Here is an 18,776-nt window from a genome sequence, read left to right as displayed (position 1 = left end):
CCTTATTTATTTTAAGTTTAAAGTCCAATAGAAAATCCGCATAAACTATTACCGAAATAAATGTAATGCCCTGATGATATAATAAAAGCAAAGAATTTCGTACGAATGGACGGATGCCAAATTTGGCGAATCACCACATTTGGCATACGTCCATCAGTACAAAGTTTTGGAAAAAAATGAACTTATTTTCGAGCACCTTAGCTATTAAAATCATAGATGCTGTAAACATCGTTTATCTTAGAAAAGCTGAAGAAATCTTCTGCTCTAACAATTCCAATAACTTTTAGGCAATGTAAACAATTACCTCAATGCCACTGCTGGTTACGTGTAAGTAAGAAAGCATTTTCAGTTGCAAATACTTTGAAGTATTTTCGAAAAAATACGACACAAAAATATTCTTTTATTAAGCGCAGAAAAGATATATATAATAGAAAGAAGCATTTTATTTTTCTAGTAAAGCATATATCCGATGATTGTATTTGTTGTGAAGGATTTCGAACATCATAACAAATAAATAAATAAAAAAGAAAAATTCTAAAATGTTTCAGATTTTAAATTACCTCCAAAGGGGCTTTTTTTTAACATTTTGCGTGTTACCTTTATTTATATCATTGCCTTCGCACTTAAACCATAAAATTCAGTTCTAGAGCAATGTCATAAACTAATTTTAAAATGAGCATATCTTTAGAATTTCCGATACACAGTCCTACGTGCTGGGGATAAACAAATGTTTTGTTGCAATGTTGCCATGGCTAGCCTCGAAATCCTTGAGTTTGTTAATCAGAAATTCTTTAGAGTTATACAAAATATGAAATCGGTAATAAAACAAATTCCAAATTTGGGCTTCCAGATGCCCATATTCGCAGTAGGATTACGTTATTCAAAATTGGATGGCTCTAGGTACCTTTGTTTTATCACAATGCGAGAAACATACATACATTTATGCAGATTCTTCATTATTTAACTTCTTCAAATATAATACAGGGCGATAATATTTGGTGGCACACAATTTTAAAAGTGATACGCCGATTATAGCGTTTCAACGCAAAATCGTAAAAGGAAAAAAAAAAATAGTCCCTTAGGGGACAAAGTCTCTTTGAACTAATAAATACTGGTGTATAAAAATTGATTTTCATAAAACTGATACATAATGCTTTAAGCAAAATTAAACATCAAAAACACTTACATCGAGGATCATTCTTAAGTTTGCAATTTAAAGGAAACAGTGAAAGAATATTTTTCTATCTCGGGTGGGAGAGAGGAAGTTAGCAGTACAAGCAAAATATATGTCATGTCAATATTAAATATGCTAAATTAAGAAAGCTAAAGTCATTAGTTATAAAGATTATCTAATTCAGAAAAAGTTAAAAATCAGGTACATGTAATGTTTAAAATTTGTATAATATATTAAGTATGCAGTTATAGAACTGAGGTTGTATTTCAAAAGCGAACTTCTTAAATTTAAAAGATTTGTACAAATTTGACATCCCTTTCTGACTGCGAGATCTAAATCTGAAAAAATGTAGGTAAATCAATTGAGCTGATTTTGTTACTTTTCTTTTATTATACTAAGAAATTCAAATTAATTTTATTCAGACTAAAAATTAAACAAAAATTAATTATGCTGTCGATAGTAAAAGTCTTTTCACAAAAAAATCCGTAAGACACACATTAAAAACAGAAACCTTCTAGCATCAAGCTTAATCTTGTGTTCTGTCAACTACGCCTCTTAAAATTGTAACCTGTGCTTTCAAAGGTGTGTTCCTAAGCACTTCCGTGATTTGCGTTCTTCTCTTATCTCATACACAATATTTTCCTTCCATTTCCAGTTCTTTAACGAAAAGTTTCGTACTTGATTATCAGAAAGGCTCGTAACATCTCTCTTTATTCTGTTGCGGATAGCATTTCCTGACGATAATAGAAGCCATTAGGCATTGTAGTCGAAATGGGTTTAGTTTGATTTATTTAATTATTGCAAAGCACTCGAGGGCTATCTGCCTAGTGGAAAAATTTACTTGTGCACGTGTTACACACGGCGAAAACCATATAAACACCCAGCCGGCCAATTCACAGGGATTCGAACACCGGGATCGAACTACCAGTGTTCAGCGACTTTACCACTCGGCCGCTGGTGGGCCAGGAGAAAATAAGTTTCGCAATATTTCATTACTAGCATATAATGCACAAATAAATTAAAGGAACACAGGAAAATTAGGGATATTTTTCTTCATACATGGCAAAGAGTTTCCCTTACCGATGAAACCTAGCGGTGCAAATTAGAGGAGGTTCTTATTAGCAGTACATTTTGCCATGAAATAGAATTTTCAGCAATGGAAAGTGAAAAAAAGTATTGCAGCGAAGTAAATCATCAATCAATTAAACCATTCAATTTTCAGAGAATGGTGCAATTATACAAATTTCGACAAAACTTTTGTTAATTTAAAATCATGTCTATAAATTAAGGATAATGCAAAATCAGCAAAGGAAGAATTAGAAGCAAAACAAATTTGACTTATTTGTAAAGCTTATTTATTAAACAAAAGGTAAAGAGCAAAAAAAGATGCTATATGTTTGATATTATTAAAAGAATTAGCAATTTTTTCTCCCTGCAGCAAATTACAAAAAACACCTATTTACAAAAAAAAAAAAAAAAAAAAAAAAAAAAAAAAAAAAACAATATTAGATGGTTGGTATGATTGTTAATACATTTTATGTCTCCCAGACGATGCAATACAGTCCGTACAACGCCTAGGCATGCTGAGTATCAAATTATCGATCGGATCTTGGGGGATATTACACCACTCAAAAAGCAATGCTCTCCGAAGTTCCGGTAGACATGTAGGAGGAGGTTGACGGGCAGCAACTCGTCGGCCAAGCATATCCCACACGTGCTCTACTGGATTCAAGTCCGGTGAGAATGCTGGCCAGGCTATACGGGTGATATCCTCCGATTGAAGGCATTCGCTTACGATGTTTGCACGGTGAGGACGGGCGTTGTCATCTATAAACACAAATTGTGCGCCCATGGCGCCCCGAAACAAACGTGAATGTTGTTCCAGAATGATGTCCCGATAGGTTTGCCTTGTCATGGTTCCAATTTGAACATGCAGGTCAGTTCTGGAACCCAGAATAATTCCACCCCAAACGAGCACTCCTGCACCACCGTAACGGTGTCGTTCAATGATGTTTTCTTGGTGGTAACGGGTACCTGGAGCTCTCCATATGAAAGTCCGGCAAGAATCAGACTGCAAGCTAAACCTGGACTCGTCGGAAAACACAAGCCCACTGTTGTGGTGTCCACAATGCATGCTTTCTACTCCAGGCTAAACGCAGGCGACAGTGAGTTGCAGTAAGTGGAACGCATCTGACAGGTCTACGAGCATATAGATCAATCTGCCCTAAGCGTCTGTACACGGTCTGCCTTGAAATTGCCGTACCAGTTGCTGAAGAGAGCTGACGAGACAGGTCTGAGGCTGTGCTCCGCCTGTTTCTTTTGGCAGTAACTGACAAATACCGGTCCTCATTCGGCGTTGTAACTCTGGGGCAACCTGCGCTGTAACGTCTACTTACATTTACATCATCTTGGAATCGTTGCCAAAGCCTGGAGATGACACTCTGGGCAATTCCAAGTTCGTCTGATACTTCCAGTTGGGTACGCCCACATTCCAGACGGCCGATAACTCTACCACGTAAAAAATCATCAAATGCGTCCTTTGTGTCATAACTATTCGGTTATTGCACTGAAATGCTTATAAAGCGCCTGCGAACAATTTTACTTCTTTGCCTGTATTCCTTATATATCACTCTCTTACACTCCCGTCATTGCGACGTATCATCGGTGTCATCTGGTTATTTCCTGAAATTTGCATATGATTCTTGAAGATGTGTGTAGGATTTTACAGGTCATATATTTATTTTAGAGTTCGATTTCCGCGTGACTCCGAATTATCCTTAATTTATGGATATGAGTGTATTTAGAGCATTGGAATTACAAAAGGAATGAAAGGCTATAAATATTACCTTGTATAGCCGCACTGAGATCAATCGAATTAAAGCTACTGGATGAATTTTCTCGATCCTTTTTCCGCCGAGATTTGGTCCTCTTTTTCTGTGCGCTATCACCCCAAAGATTGGAACCCCCGTATATGCTGGGGATATTCAGCACCGCGATACCTTGAAGGGAAGGACCGTTTGACAGTTCCAGGGACACGTTGTCACACTAAAAGAAACATATTATATCTAAGTACAGTAAGAATTATAAATAAAATAAAATAGTCATATAATAGTTTCACATATTTTTTCTGGAACATAACAAAGTTCATAAGAATCAAATTTCTAGTAAATACAAAATATGCATCGCAAGAAATCTACAAATGAAAATTCAAGATTCAAACAACATTATGAAAGCAACCTCAAAAATTTAAAGTTTAAAACATCTGCATTTCCACTTTTCGGAAAGTAGTCTATAAACTCTAAATTCATAGGCAAGATACCTCATTTCATCCTCCTCCATAAATGTTTTCGTGGTTACAGCCGAAAACATCACGCGGCGAAAACATTACGCGGCGAAAACATTACGCGGCGAAAACGTTATGGTAAAAAACATCGTGGGAGAAAATAAAGCAAAGAAAACATCCCACTTCTAAATCATCGTGGTACGAAATGTTGTCGTCGAAAATAAAGCTGTTCAAAAACTTCGCAGTTTAAAAATATCGTTATTGAAAACATCGTAGTAAAAAATAAAGTATCTACAAATCATCGCATGACGATACAATCGCTGACGTGCGCTTTTCAGGTTTTAAAAGTTGTAAATGCATATTTGCATAAAGATTTGGAAGCTCAAGAAACGTTAACGACACTTTAAGAATAAACGGAAACAAAGGAAGATATAACTTTAACCAAAACAATACCAGATTAACAAATGTGAAAGAAAATAATTTGATAATTAACTAAGCAATTTTTATAGAGGTAACCTCATGCATTTTTTTATCTTCCTTTTTCTAAGAATTTTCAGCTGGTATTTTTCATAAAATTCTTCTTATGAGTAAAACTTTATAAAAAAGTCCAATTTATTAATGACCACTGTTAATTAACCACGCAAATTAAAAATTCTATTAAGTGCTATAAGTTGCATTAATTTTCTACTCATTTTCAACGTCTAAATGCTTAAGCTTCCTTCGTACTTTTTCAGCACAAATTTATTAGTTCATTTAAAAATAAGAAATATAAAAGTAAAAATTTCCCCCTTTCCTTCTTGCGCTCCCAAATCATTATGCGAAAATGGATTTACAGCTTTTAAAACCTGAAAAACGCATGTGTGCGATGTTATCATCACGCGATGATTTGCAGGACTTTATTTTTTACCACCGATATTTCCGACGACGATATTTTTAAACTGCGAAGTTTTTGAACCGCTTTATTTCGACCACGATAATTTGTACCACGACGTTTTAGAACTGCGAAGTTTTCTCTTTGCTTCCTTTTCTTCCACGACGTTTTGTACCGCGACGTTTTCGTCCGCGATGTTTTCGGCGGACACCGTTTTCATCAATGATCTGTTAGTTCTCATCTCGTTTTCAATAATGCGACCAAGCCTCTTCTCCAGCTAAGTTAACATTTCTGCGCAATACTACATGAATTAAAAAAGTTAACACCCATTTTAAAAAGGGTGTTAACAGTTCCATATTTCTCATGTCTACTGGGCCGGTTGACGAAATTCAGCTTGCGTTTTCCATGTCCCGATAACACGACTCAGGAACTATATCAGATTTATATATAGTAATGTTCTAAAATACTATTTTGATAAAAAACGGGCCTTTTTCTGAAATGACATACCGAGTTTTTCCAAACTTTGACTCGAATCGAATTCTGCCAAAGTGCCAAGTTTTGTAAAAAATCGGCCGGGTGGTTTTTTTAAAAAAAGGTCTCAAAATTTGATCTCCTCACTGTCAAGTGAATTTGGCATATATTTATTAACATCTGTTAGTTAAACTAACTTGACCCCTTCTCAGAGAATTCGAAAATTAGGTTTAATTCAAATAAAACTGCACATTTTTTACGACTTATTTTTAAAATTTGTGTTTTTAAATAATTTTTTATGAATTTTTCAAAAAATTTCTGAATTATAACCCATAAAAGGTTTACTACCATCTTAAAGTAGACGTATTTGTAGCCATATCTGCAAAAAATTACCGGCTTTTTACTCAAAAATTTCGCAAGATATACGTGAATTTACACATTGCAGCGTTTTGAAATTTGAAGTATTTGTTATAAGCGATAATAATGCCAAAAAATGTTATGATGCACTTTGTTACAATCTTCAATGAGTTGCAACACTTATTTTGAACTTTAAGTGCTCAACCTTTACTCGAATATTTATGAGGAATTTCTTCATTTTTATTAATAATGCCTGATAAATATTTATTAATAATACACCAAAAGCTACTTTTTAAACTTATAAAGAATATTAATAAAAATTTAAAGATTTGGTTTTCTTTCAGAAGAGTAAATTTTTCATTCGCCATTTTATTCAACTTCAATTTATAACTAAATTTATTTTGCTGATTTCACAATTGCGCGTCCTATACGCATTCAATACTTCTGAGGATGCCAAACAATACGTCAAATGTATATAAATAAAATATGCTGTCGTCTAGTACAGAAATGCTTGAAAACAGCGTAATTTGCTAGAATATAAGATTTTTATTTTCTTCCCTGTGTGTAGCAAAATCAACAAATAAAAATAATTATGAAGATATTTATGTCCAAAGATATTTCGTGCCATTTACCGCATAATAAGTTTTTTTAAACAAACTGTTGTTTACGTTTTATAGGACCGCTAATTATCATAAAAAGACTTTTTTTTTCAAAGTAAAATATATTTTTATGCAAACATAGATTTAGAATAGAAATGTTTTATAAAGTCAAATTGTGCTTTGTTAAGACCTGAATTTTAATCATTAGTAATATAACAAACAGTGAATATATTTACATTTATTATAATATAACAGAAATAATAATAAGACGAAAACATTAATATTTTGCAAGTAAATTGAGATATCGCGAAGTGAATTATTCTTGGCACAAAGTAAAAATGGTTCGCCAAGTTAATTCTAATTAAATTTCACACAAAACTTTACATAACTTTTACTTTGGTTTCTCAGACAATACTAGCGGTCGTACAAACGAAATATGGAAAATGAATATGAGTCGTAGAATTGAAATATGTGAAAATATTTGGCATGTCATTTCAGAAAACATCCGATTTTGTGTCAACAGATGTAAGTTAAACAAAGCTACATATAAATCTACATGTAAATATCTATATCCAAAGTCGCACTTTCGAGACATGAAAAAAAGAAAGTTGAATTTTGTCAATCAGCCGAATAAATACGGAAGATAAAGAACTGTTTCTTACCCCCTTTCACGAGTGTCATATCACTGTTTTCTTCCTAAGATCGCCCATCAGAAATATGGATTTTGTAAGTGTTTTTTTTTCTCCTTTTAAAGAAATTCTCTTCTCACTGAAGGTCTCAAATGCTTCAACTCAAACTTTGCCTCACGTATGTAAACGTTCCACACGATTTATTGCGATTTAACGAAATAACTGTAACCAGAGACAAAAATATATTGCAAGTCCTCAATATGTATTTTAAAACTAAAGAATGCAATATTGCCCGGTGACAGAACATGCGTATTTATCAATAAAAATGTATTCTGCCCATAAAAAGTGAAATGACCTTGTAATAATTTTTGCTGCATTTCATTTAAACTTATTTCCTCGAATTCCTTTTCCTCGAATTTAATGAGAAGTATATTTCTCATTCAATTAATTCACTTCGTGGAAAGGCATACATACATAAAAAGTCAAAACATCTTCATTAAAATTTGAAACTACTGAAAAACATACAAAGCCAAATACAGTTAAAACAACTTAAAAAAACAAAATTTACAACTAATATTGTAGCTTCTGTGCAAAAACAAATAATTCGGCCAGCAGACAAAAGGCATATTTTTTATTGCACAAAACTGAAAGTTTACTTTTGGTTCCACTCGGCAAAAAAACACTGAAGATGCAGAAACTGACTCACTATTCTGCAATATTTCAAATGTAAACAAATATGGGTGTTCCGTTATGCTTAGCCGCATTTAAATACCTTTAAAATTGTTGATAATTCTACAACTATTGCATGCAGATTATCTAAAGGCATAAAAACCTTAACCAGAACATAAGAAAAGCATATTTCAATCATTTTTAAAGCAAAAAATGCACAATTTACCAACATATGAGAATAAAAAGAACTGAGCTCACGGAGCATTATTTTTTAGATTCTCCAAGATTGCATATCCGATAGTAATTTAAACTAAATAGGATTAACTTTAAATTTACTGCGTCATACTATTCAAACAAAATGAGACAGATGGGAAGAGCGGCAGCAAAGCTCTTATAGCAGCAGAAGGAGAAAGCAGTCTGACAAAATATGGAGCGAACATTTATAATAGCAGTTATATAACATGCTAGAATGTTCTTGAAAGTACTGGGGAAAGTTAATTAAAGGTTGTCTGTTCGCGTAGAGCAAATTTATATTTTACATATATATACATGATTGGTGCCAACCTACCCCGTTTGGTGTGGCCGATTATAACCAAAATGGGAGGTGCACAACTACATGTTAAAGCAGTCCTAAATACAAAAATTTCAACGTTTTGAGGCTAGGTGTTTTTACGCTATATGCGATACATACGTACGCACAGACGACACGAAAAAATGCATTCAGAATCCATTTTAAATCCATTTAACGATCCGTTTTGGGAAAAAGAGTTCTTTATTCTGTCCTTATGTACATATGTCACTCAAAAAACATCGTTAAATTGCATTCGGTAGCGGTCAAAATGGATATTTTTCGTTTAAATATTCGAAATTTTTCGCGATTACAATACTTCTTTTACTTCGTACAAGAAAGTAAAAAAAAAAAAAAAAAAAAAAAATGAAAACGGAATTACATTTTTAGAATTCTTTTCGCTCTCGTTAAAATGTGTGTTTCGTTCCATCTGCACAAAACGTGAAAGCGTTTATGGTGTTTCATCCAAACTTTCTGATGTCTGCCAAAGCACACATTACCAAGCATTACGGCCTTTCCAGGAATTCTTGCAGTTTACGCAAAAGGAAATGAACCGACGCCAAATATTCAAGTAACATGACTCTTCGCCCTTTGCAGATTGTCCATTTGGATTACTTTCCACCTTTCTGTGAGGCTTTCTCTTGGGAATGTGACCACAGGCATGTCCTTCTTTTCTGCATTTTTTCTACCGGAAATTTGGATTCGATTTACATCTGCGCAGTATTGAAAAGTTGACGTAATAAACGTGTACCTAAACTCAATGGAGTCCCGGTTACTTGTAAAGGCAAGAAAGCTCATTCATTGCGGTGGAAGCTGATTGAGTGAAGTAGATACTAAGCCCAGTAGTGGTCAATGTCTACTATGAATCAACGCATTAGCTTTATAGATCTCAAGTGTCTGCTGATGGAGATTATTAATTCGTTCATCTGCCTGAAATGGCTCACCAGTGGCGGAGGAGTAAAGTCTCTGAAAGTGGTAGTTCGGTCCAAGGTTTCTAACGTTGCGAACGGGCTGGCTGCATTGGCATTTTGGATGTTTTTCTCATGTGTAACGTGTATACGAGCCAGTTTCTCTTAAAACGTCCTCCGGGAAGACATCCATTCCCTTAGGCAGATAGCCCTAGATGCTTTGCCGTAATCACATAAACCATCTGTCTGACTTTCTAGATCTGTTTGTTGCTCATGACGTAGCAAAGTCCAAGTCCTCATCATCAGTGTTACCTCCCCTTTCTCTGTAGCATAAGGAAGTCTATCTAAACGTTTTTCATGTTCATATATGTATACTTATGTGTGTTCATCCACCACATTTATTTTTAAGGAAGTCCATTTTATGTCTAAAGTTAATTAAATGTTACTTTTTTCATTTATCATGTGGATTCCATGTACATATTCTCCACATTTATATATGCAATGTAAATGCTATATAATTTCATAAGAAAAGTCTTCCATGAAGTTCTTTCAAAAGTAAAAAAAATTCGGATGCTTTAAAATAAGTAGATTTTCACTTTCATTAAAACATTCTGATGAAGTGTATAAATAATTGTTTCCGAATTGTATCTTAATTTATTGCCTCTAATTATTTTTTTAATATGAAACATAATTTTTAAATTATCTAAATTTTGGTCATTATTTTGGATAGGGAATATTGATCACAAGTTGAGCTAAGCATTTTTTAAGTTAAACCCGTGATTTTTTATCCGTAGCATTTTTAATTCATAGAATACCCCATATCGTTAGCGTAAGCTTTCTTACGAACGTCGTCAGTTCTAATATTATACATGATGACATAAAATTGTAGGAGTCTGAAAACTACTTTTGATAATTAAAAAATTATATCCATTTTGAAAACTAACGACATAAAATTGTAGGAATTTGAAAACTACTTTTGATAATTAAAAAATTATATCCATTTTGAAATTCGGTACTTTTTATTTTTTGGTACATACACTCTTTGTAGTTTTATTCTTCATTTATTAGCTTCAAAAAGTTATCTTTCACATTAAACAAAATAACGTTAGATTGAGGTTCAGATGCTTACCATTATGTCAACATCTTCGTGCAGATTTTTACAAGTGGCAAAAAATGTTTCCGACGTAGCAAACTCGAAGTACCACATTTTATTTTTCATCCTGAAATAGAAAACACATTCAACATTTTGTTAATAATAAAACTTCTTCAACGTGCAACAGTAAAAGATTTTCACTCGTAGTTTAAAAAGTACAGAAAAACATTGCGCTTGGAAAAGTAGAAACTAGTCGAGACGTTACTGAAGTTACAAAAGTGTCAGCAAATATCTGAAAACTATAAATGCAAGTAATTTTATGCGACTAATTGTCGATTAATAAATCGAAATTACTATAATAACCAACGACTTACCGGCTGTTGAACTTCTCAGGATGCTTCTCTCTTTCCAAATGAAATTTGATAGCTATCGAGGCATCCTTGGAAAAAATAATGATGTTATTAATCCAGGAAGCAAAAGGATATAATACAAATAATAGTGTCAAGATTAACCGCTACAAATATAACTATACCTAATATATAATGTAAAAACTATAATATAATTAATGTATAATGTAAAAACAAAATATAACTAAAAATAATATATATCCTATTTTCTTATTATAGATTTTAAATTCAAATCCGCCGCCCAACCGGGATAGTGGTTAGCGACGCTGACTGCTCCGTATCAAAGGCTCCGGGCTCGAATCAAGGAGAAGGGATGGATGTTTGTAAGTGTATAGTGTCTGTGCGGCATGGGAGAACTCTAAATATGTCCTCTCGAGAGGTTTGTGGTAGGTAAAGAGGTGTGAGGAGACCCTCGGACCCGTCCCCCGGGTTGTTCTCCATCAAAACTGGGGGCGGAACTGAGCAAAGTCGTATTGTCACCTGTATGGTGCTCAAGGCTCATACCAATGACAGGCGCGATACTTGCCTTCCTTGCCACGATGAATTTCGTGGGTTTGTTCTAATGTTACTGTCAGACAGGTGAGATAAGTCACAACAACAACAATAACACAACAAATTCAAATGATAACGTTTTAAACATAAAACAATTTTCAAAGCTGAAAAACTGTCAAAAGACAAAATTTCTCAAATATGTGCTCAAGATTTCTTATCTTAGTTTCCACGGAAATAAGGTCCGAAAATTAAAAAAATATGAACATAGATAAAAAAACTATATTATTGTTTAAAAAATCTTTTGTCAAAAGGAACTAAAATAGCAATAAAATGCTATATATCCGGTGCTAAAATTTTTTCTTGCCGAAAAAGATTAATAACGGGATTTACGATATAGTATCTGTATCTTCTATACTCTACATATACAGATGTGCTTGTTTTCATAAATTAAAAAAAAAAAATCATGTTAAATAAAACTGCAGTTGGTATATCGATATGGCAGATTTTCATAAAAGTAAGTTAGTTGAAATATTAATTACATAATGAATTTAAAATGCCCTACAATTTCACATAAGCATATTTTACAAGACACAAATTTTTCGCGGAAAATCAGAATACAGGAACTTATTCAATGACATGTCAGAATGCAATGCGCCAAGTACTTCATTATGGAATGTGACTATTCTATTTTGGATTTGAGAGAAAGTAACATTTGTTACTTTCTCTTAAATAGAAATTGAGAGAATTCTCTCAAAATTTCTCCAGAGTACCCAACATATATTCAACCCGGTTCGCTCAGGATATCTAGTTAATCAATTCATACATAAAATGAATTTGTTTCAAATCATTTATTTCTCTTTTTGAGATAGATAGGGACAAACTTTACCTTCTCTTAACATGAATAACTATCATACTGTACTCTTTATAATTACTCGACTTCGCAAGTTTCGAGTAAAATAATCTAAAAACATTCATTTCGATACATTCGTCGTGTATTCTGCACATACTGTACTTTCTACCCTGCAATATTTTTATATATTCATTAATTAAGGTCATGAAACAGGGCAGTTTATTTCATATGAAGTCTTACAATTTCTGTGTAAGAAGAGGGAAACCTTTTTCGTACCCAATTAAATATTTTGTAAAAGCAGACACTGTAATCACGCTACAGATTTGATTTATTTAGCTATGGCAAAGCACTCGAGGCCTATGTACCTAAGGACAGGATGCCTTCGTGGAGAACTTTCTGAAAGAAACTAGCTCATATACACGTTACACATGCGGAAAACCACGAAAACGTCCATGCAGCCAGCCCGTTTGACGACATTTGAACCCCGGATCGAACTACCAATGTTCAGCAAATTTGCCGCTCGCCTGCCCTGATAGGATACAGTTCGAATCGTAGTGTATCGCATAATGCAACTCGGAGGGCTCAACTATTTGAGTACACTCGCGCAAAATATTTTAACATGTGTTTAATATCCCGTTATGAAAAATTTAAAACAACTTATTTGCTTATTGGGCTCGAGAAAAAAATTGCGGTCATAACCTAATCATGAGATTATTTAACATAATTCTTAGAATGTTTAAATCAGGATTGTAAAGTGAAATTAAGTTATATTAAAGTATATATATATCTGCATCAATGCTTCAGTTGTAAAATATCTGCTTAATTATTTGATTTAAAGTCATAAAAAGATTTTTGAATGAGTTAAAAGCGTAGTAATATAACTTTTTAATAATTCTAAAACCGTATTTCACAATTTAGTTTAAATGAATAATTACGTAATGTAAACAGAAGTGGAAATTATTATTTCTTTTGATTCCAATTCTGGATGACCTGTTCGGAGAAGCCAAGAAAGAACAAACTAACGTTTATTTTAAACATGGATATAATTTATGTTTGATAATAATGCACATTTTAAAGAAATCTTTCAAACATTTCTCTGATATCTATAGTTTTATAGGTTCTTGTGTAATATGAATATAAGTCCTCCATGAGGGCATCTCTCCTTTTACGCAGGCATCCCGTCTGTATTTTGCCACATTTAATAAAACAGAATAAATAATAATAATAAGCAGAAAAAAATAATAGTTACCATTTTTCTGAAGCACATTTCTGTTATTACTATTGCGAGGCATTAGTCAAAAATATTTAATAGCTCAATATTGATCTGCTAATAAAGAAGGCCGCATTATACTCTGAGAGACTTAAAATATAAATAAAGCTCTTCAAGAGTTTTCTTTCCCATTTTTTAAGTGATTCATTTAAATAGCTTATGTCAAATTATACTGTTTCTTTTTAAACATTTAATTACTTAAGCACTGTTTAAAAATATCTTTAATTTTTAACATATTTTCTATGAATCTTAATTCTAATAATGAATTAGTGAAAATTTTTATTTAGGAACATATTTCCCTCCCTATATTATATAAAAAATACCAACAAGAACATAATCCTAGAGAAGTAATAAATATTTCGGCAATCGTAGTCGCATTATTCATATTTTATCAGCTTATCTGTCATTGCCAATTACGATACGATCATCATTCATGTATATTCATTCATTTTTATTCTCTTCAAACACAGTCTCGTAACTGTAATCTTTTTCCCTCAGTACATATTGAAATGTTTTTCCGACACACGGCTGGTCTTAACCAAGAGCACTTTCTACAGCAGATACTTAGGAAGTCAAATAAATGAAAAAAGAAAGACAGGTTTCTCAGATAACTTCATTTTTGCGTGATTAAACGAGAATAACGTTCTAGAATATGCGACGTTTACCTGCTATGATGTTTTCTAAAAGTGACACTTTTTGGTCATATCCTTGACAGAGATTTTTTTCCATGAGTTACGATCCTGACGTATCTCTACTCTGTTGCGATAAAATTTTGTTTCTGAGCACAGGAATGAAGCTATACTTTCTTACATGGAGTCTGTTATAAGTATAAGCAATGTATTGTTATGTGAATTTTCAATCATTTAAATAGAATGAATAATAAGTATACAGGGTGGTCATAAAAACTATCCCCGATATATGAAACCCTAAGCGGCTCACCCGCTCAACCAATTGAAATGAAATTTCAGATAAGAAGATATATGTAATGATTTAAAAACAAAGCAGCTCTCACGATTACTGTTACAGAGAAAACATTTCGAAATTTTTGAATGGCAATACGCACTTTTTTCTGACCAAAATGATCAGTTCATGGGAAAACCACAAGCAGCGTTGGAATGATACACGTAATGACGAAAACAGCCGGCGTAAAACGCTTGCAAAAGAAAACACTGTTTCCACTATGGCGAGGGAAAAATAAACTTTTGTTCGAATTACAAGTTTTCAAAGTTCCCACCTTCGCAGACGGTACCGCATTGGAAGCGGGAGATAGTTGACAAGAATAGCGAACGTAACGTCGCCGGAGGAATCTGTCACAAGTTTTCAACGTGTACAACGTTACAAGATACAGTCATTCCCGTAACTTTGCGGTTTTCTGGCCATTGCCATTCCCCAACTGACTCCGATTCTGGGGTTACCGGAAGTCTAAGGTATACATATCAAATGCACCAAGTTTGTCAGAATTGAAAGATGCCATAAAACGAGAAGTTATACAGATTCTTCTTGCGATGTTACTTTCGTCATTGTTGTCAACAATGTCGTCTGCAAAGGTGGGCTTGCTGAAAACTTGTACTTCAAAAAAAAGTGTTTTTCCTTCTCTTCTCGCTTGTGTTGTCACGGGTCCTCTACAACGTTCTTTGCAAATTTTTTTTCGTCATACGGGTAATGTTCCAACGTTACTTACGGTTTTTCAATGCGCTAATCATTTTGCGCAGGTAGAAAAAAGGATGTTGCCATTTGAAAACTTCGAAATTTTTCTACTGTAACCGTCAGCGTAAAAGCTTTATCGTCTTAAAACAGAGTTTTTTAAATTGTGGGTCACCAAAAGTTTTAGCAATTTTGATATTTCTTTAACTTATTATAAAAATTTTACAATTGCTAAATATTTTTACATAATGTATTTGAAAATAAATAAAGATAAGACAATATAGACAAAGAAAAAACGAAAACGTTTCGACGCATTTTTTTATAGTAGAAACGTGCATTTTACTTTAAAAATTAAAGATAATGAATTAAAACTGCAAATAGTATGTTTCAGTACAAGGTGAAGAAACTGATAGTTTCACTCACGCGTGTGTCGGATTTTCGCAATGCTAATGAGGTAATTTTCGCAAATATTATGGAGTCCCCCACCTCAAAAAGCTTAAGAAATCCTGCTTTAAATCATCCCATTCTCGAGCGCATGCCTTCAAAAATAGCAGCATCTGAAATTTCATTTCGATTGTTTGAGTGGATAGATTGCTAGGGATTCATATATCGGAAAAGTTTCTTTATGACCACCGTGTACAAAGAGAAACAAGCACGAACTTTTGAATACCACTTCCTCTCAAAAAGGGGAATTTCGCTTCTATGCAAAGCGGGTCGATTGCGTAAAAAGAGGGTCGGATGTATGTAAGAGCCTGAAGTACGTTAGGAAAGGAAAATCCTTTTAGCGATCGAAAAGGAAATGTAAAAGAAGAGTTCGATCACTTACCACCCCGATGGAGAAATAATTGTTGAAAATGGTGCAGGGTATAGGATCTCCCTTTTCGTCGCTGTTAGAGGTACTGATTTCAATTTTCCACCGATCCATCGGCATTGGCATAGACTTCTCTAACTTCTTAAGAATTTTAGGAAGACTTTCATTTTCGTATCCTGAAAGGGAGAGATTGGTAAACCATACAATCAAAATCTTTCGTGTACTAAATTTTGTAAAATTACGCGGAAAAGATTATAAGCGCTTAACTTCAAAAATACTACTGAAACTAGTAAACTGAAACGCGTTTAAAAAAAATTAAGATGCCTTCCCCATTCTTTCTATGGATATGAATTTAATTCTGGGAAAGAAAAAAGGTACAGTAAATCTTATTCTTACATTTTTAATTGCTGAATTACATACTGCGCTATTCAACAAATAATGTAACTTATCAATAATGCAATTTAACAATAATGCAACTTATTCGATCTATTGATGCAACTTAGCTACAATTTTAAAATATTATACAGGCAACAGAAAAAGAACTATGCCATGCTACGGATTATCGATGAAAAGACTACTTCATTTATTAACTGAAGAAATGCCGCTGAAAAAATGTAAAGTTTTCTACTCTTTTATTGTAAAACCTAATGACTATAATAGGATATGTTGTTGTTGTCTTGTCCATATTTCATGGAACAATGGCTGCCACAACCTACTCCGAAAATAGGTTGGACTTCTATTTTCCGCCCCAATTTTGAGGAAGAGCATCCTGGAGGGAATCAGGGGTCTTCCACCCCTCTCCTCACCCACCAATCCACACGAGAGGACTTTCGGTTCGCCGCATATTTAGAGTGTCGCCGTGCCGCACCGACACTATACATTTACAAACATCCATGTCTTACACGGGATTCGAACCCGGGCCCTTAGGCACCGAAGAAGGCTCCCATAACCAATATACCGTTTTATTTGAGTTCATAACTTTAATCGAGGGAAAACGAAACATTTCTGTTACATTAATTCTACCCTACCTAATAAATCTTTTAATGAGGAGTTGATCTTAGTGACAATCTTTTTTATAATGGAAGATAATGCAGAATTTATCTGCAACTCAGAAAGTATGATTCCTACATAGGATATGATGTTCTTCATTCTATTTAATTTTGTACGCAATTTTATTTAGTAAAAAAATAAAAACGTTTATTGTAAGTACTTAATTCGCAAAAGTATTCTACCGAGACGTACGCGATTATTTTAAATCAAATATTTCTATTATTTTCGTTAGATTAATTGCAATCACTTCGAAATGCAAATAGCTTCATTTTAAACGGATGGTTCTGCAGTTTCGAAGGGCGAATTTTCTTCATAATGCATGGAAAAGTTTCTACGATAACTTGTTACGATGCTTGTACATATGTAAATAATTTTATTGAAGTTAAATGGGAAAATATAGTATTTTTTTGCGTAAAAGAACATGAAATGCTTGAAAGAGACGAAGCTCAGCCGGAAAAGTAAGATTACAGGGGCAAGTCTATTTAACATTGAGTAAATAACTATTTCGATAAATTGGCGAGATATCGCCAAACTAAACATGGTGACTGGCTTTTGCCGACAATTTTGGCGAGAAATCGCCAAGCCTCTTCAAACTTGGCATCCATTTGGCGATATTTTGGTTCAGTCACTGGATAACTCTAATTGGTATCGTAATTGAATAACTGTAATTGATCCTTATATGTAACTGTAACCATATCCGGCCGTCACATTTCGAGAAGTGGAAGATTCTAGAGATTTCTCGGCGGCCGACGGAAAACTATATAAGACCGGACAGAGTATCAATTTCTCAGTTCAGTATTGGAGTACTGAGAGAATTCTATTCGAGCTTCGCTCTTTAGATGCGCTTTGCATTGCGTAGTGTTTAACGTTCTTAATAATTTGAAGTGTAACTACCGATTGTGCTCTGTGATACTGAGAAGAGCTGTACTTTTGTGAAAATTTTCTGAAGTGTAAAGTGTTTCTTTTGTAAAATAAATTTTATAAAAGCTATTATCGGTTTTGCGCGCATTCGTTCTATAGCGATCCCGTACGGAAGCAATAATATCATATGTCTGATAATAAAATACCACTGATAACGCTATTGGTGATACCAAAATTGCCTCATATATAAACAATTCTTTCTCCTCGAGGAAACTTAACTTCTACTGTCATATAGGTATATAACTAGGAGGCTAAAGTATGATGGAACTACATGAAGATACTACATCTGACGATGGCATAACTAAGCAGTGGTTCATACACTATATCACTATGCAGAATTAAATAAATACTGTTTCTCATATTAATAATTCCAGACGCTATTTTGAAAACATGCAAAATTATGCTCATGCAGTAATTGTATTCTGCTAACGATTTTGATCTTTAATCCCATTTGACACCTGATCTTAGAATCACATCATGCAGCTTTTTCCATGAAAGAATTATATTTGCTTGGGATAAGTAGTTATCGTTATTTTTTGCGAAATCAAAGCCAACCGTGTCGATTGCAACATAATGGAGCACAAACCAAAATATAAAATCAGATTTTCTTTTGGCTTAATACTCAGTTACATCACCATGTCCTCTGAGCACAGCTTGGACCTAATGGGGCATACTGTGTCGGAGAACATTTACAGTGGTTTCCGTCGAT

At 33.7% G+C, this 18,776-nt stretch overlaps 1 protein-coding gene across 3 annotated transcripts in view; it reads right to left on the bottom strand.

Annotated features, from left to right (window-relative positions):
• Positions 1 to 18,776, bottom strand: part of Dgk (diacyl glycerol kinase 1) — a 911,622-nt gene that overhangs the window by 24,646 nt on the left and 868,200 nt on the right. For all 3 annotated transcript variants that reach the window (XM_085814117.1, XM_085814118.1, XM_085814119.1), the window contains 4 exons: positions 16,112 to 16,272; positions 10,997 to 11,061; positions 10,659 to 10,749; positions 4,021 to 4,219 (listed from right to left, as the gene is read on the bottom strand). In XM_085814117.1, coding sequence (XP_085670243.1) covers positions 4,021 to 4,219; positions 10,659 to 10,749; positions 10,997 to 11,061; positions 16,112 to 16,272 — 516 coding nt within the window. The remainder of the gene's footprint in view (positions 1 to 4,020; positions 4,220 to 10,658; positions 10,750 to 10,996; positions 11,062 to 16,111; positions 16,273 to 18,776) is intronic.

Source organism: Stegodyphus dumicola, chromosome 3 (genome assembly GCF_044657685.1).
Source record: "Stegodyphus dumicola isolate Sdum_Otavi_A_Nest chromosome 3, ASM4465768v1".
In the NCBI taxonomy this organism is placed as follows: Eukaryota; Metazoa; Arthropoda; class Arachnida; order Araneae; family Eresidae; genus Stegodyphus; species Stegodyphus dumicola.
The sequence above is the reverse complement of the archived record's forward strand: the minus strand, read 5'-3'. Positions and strand labels throughout refer to the sequence as shown.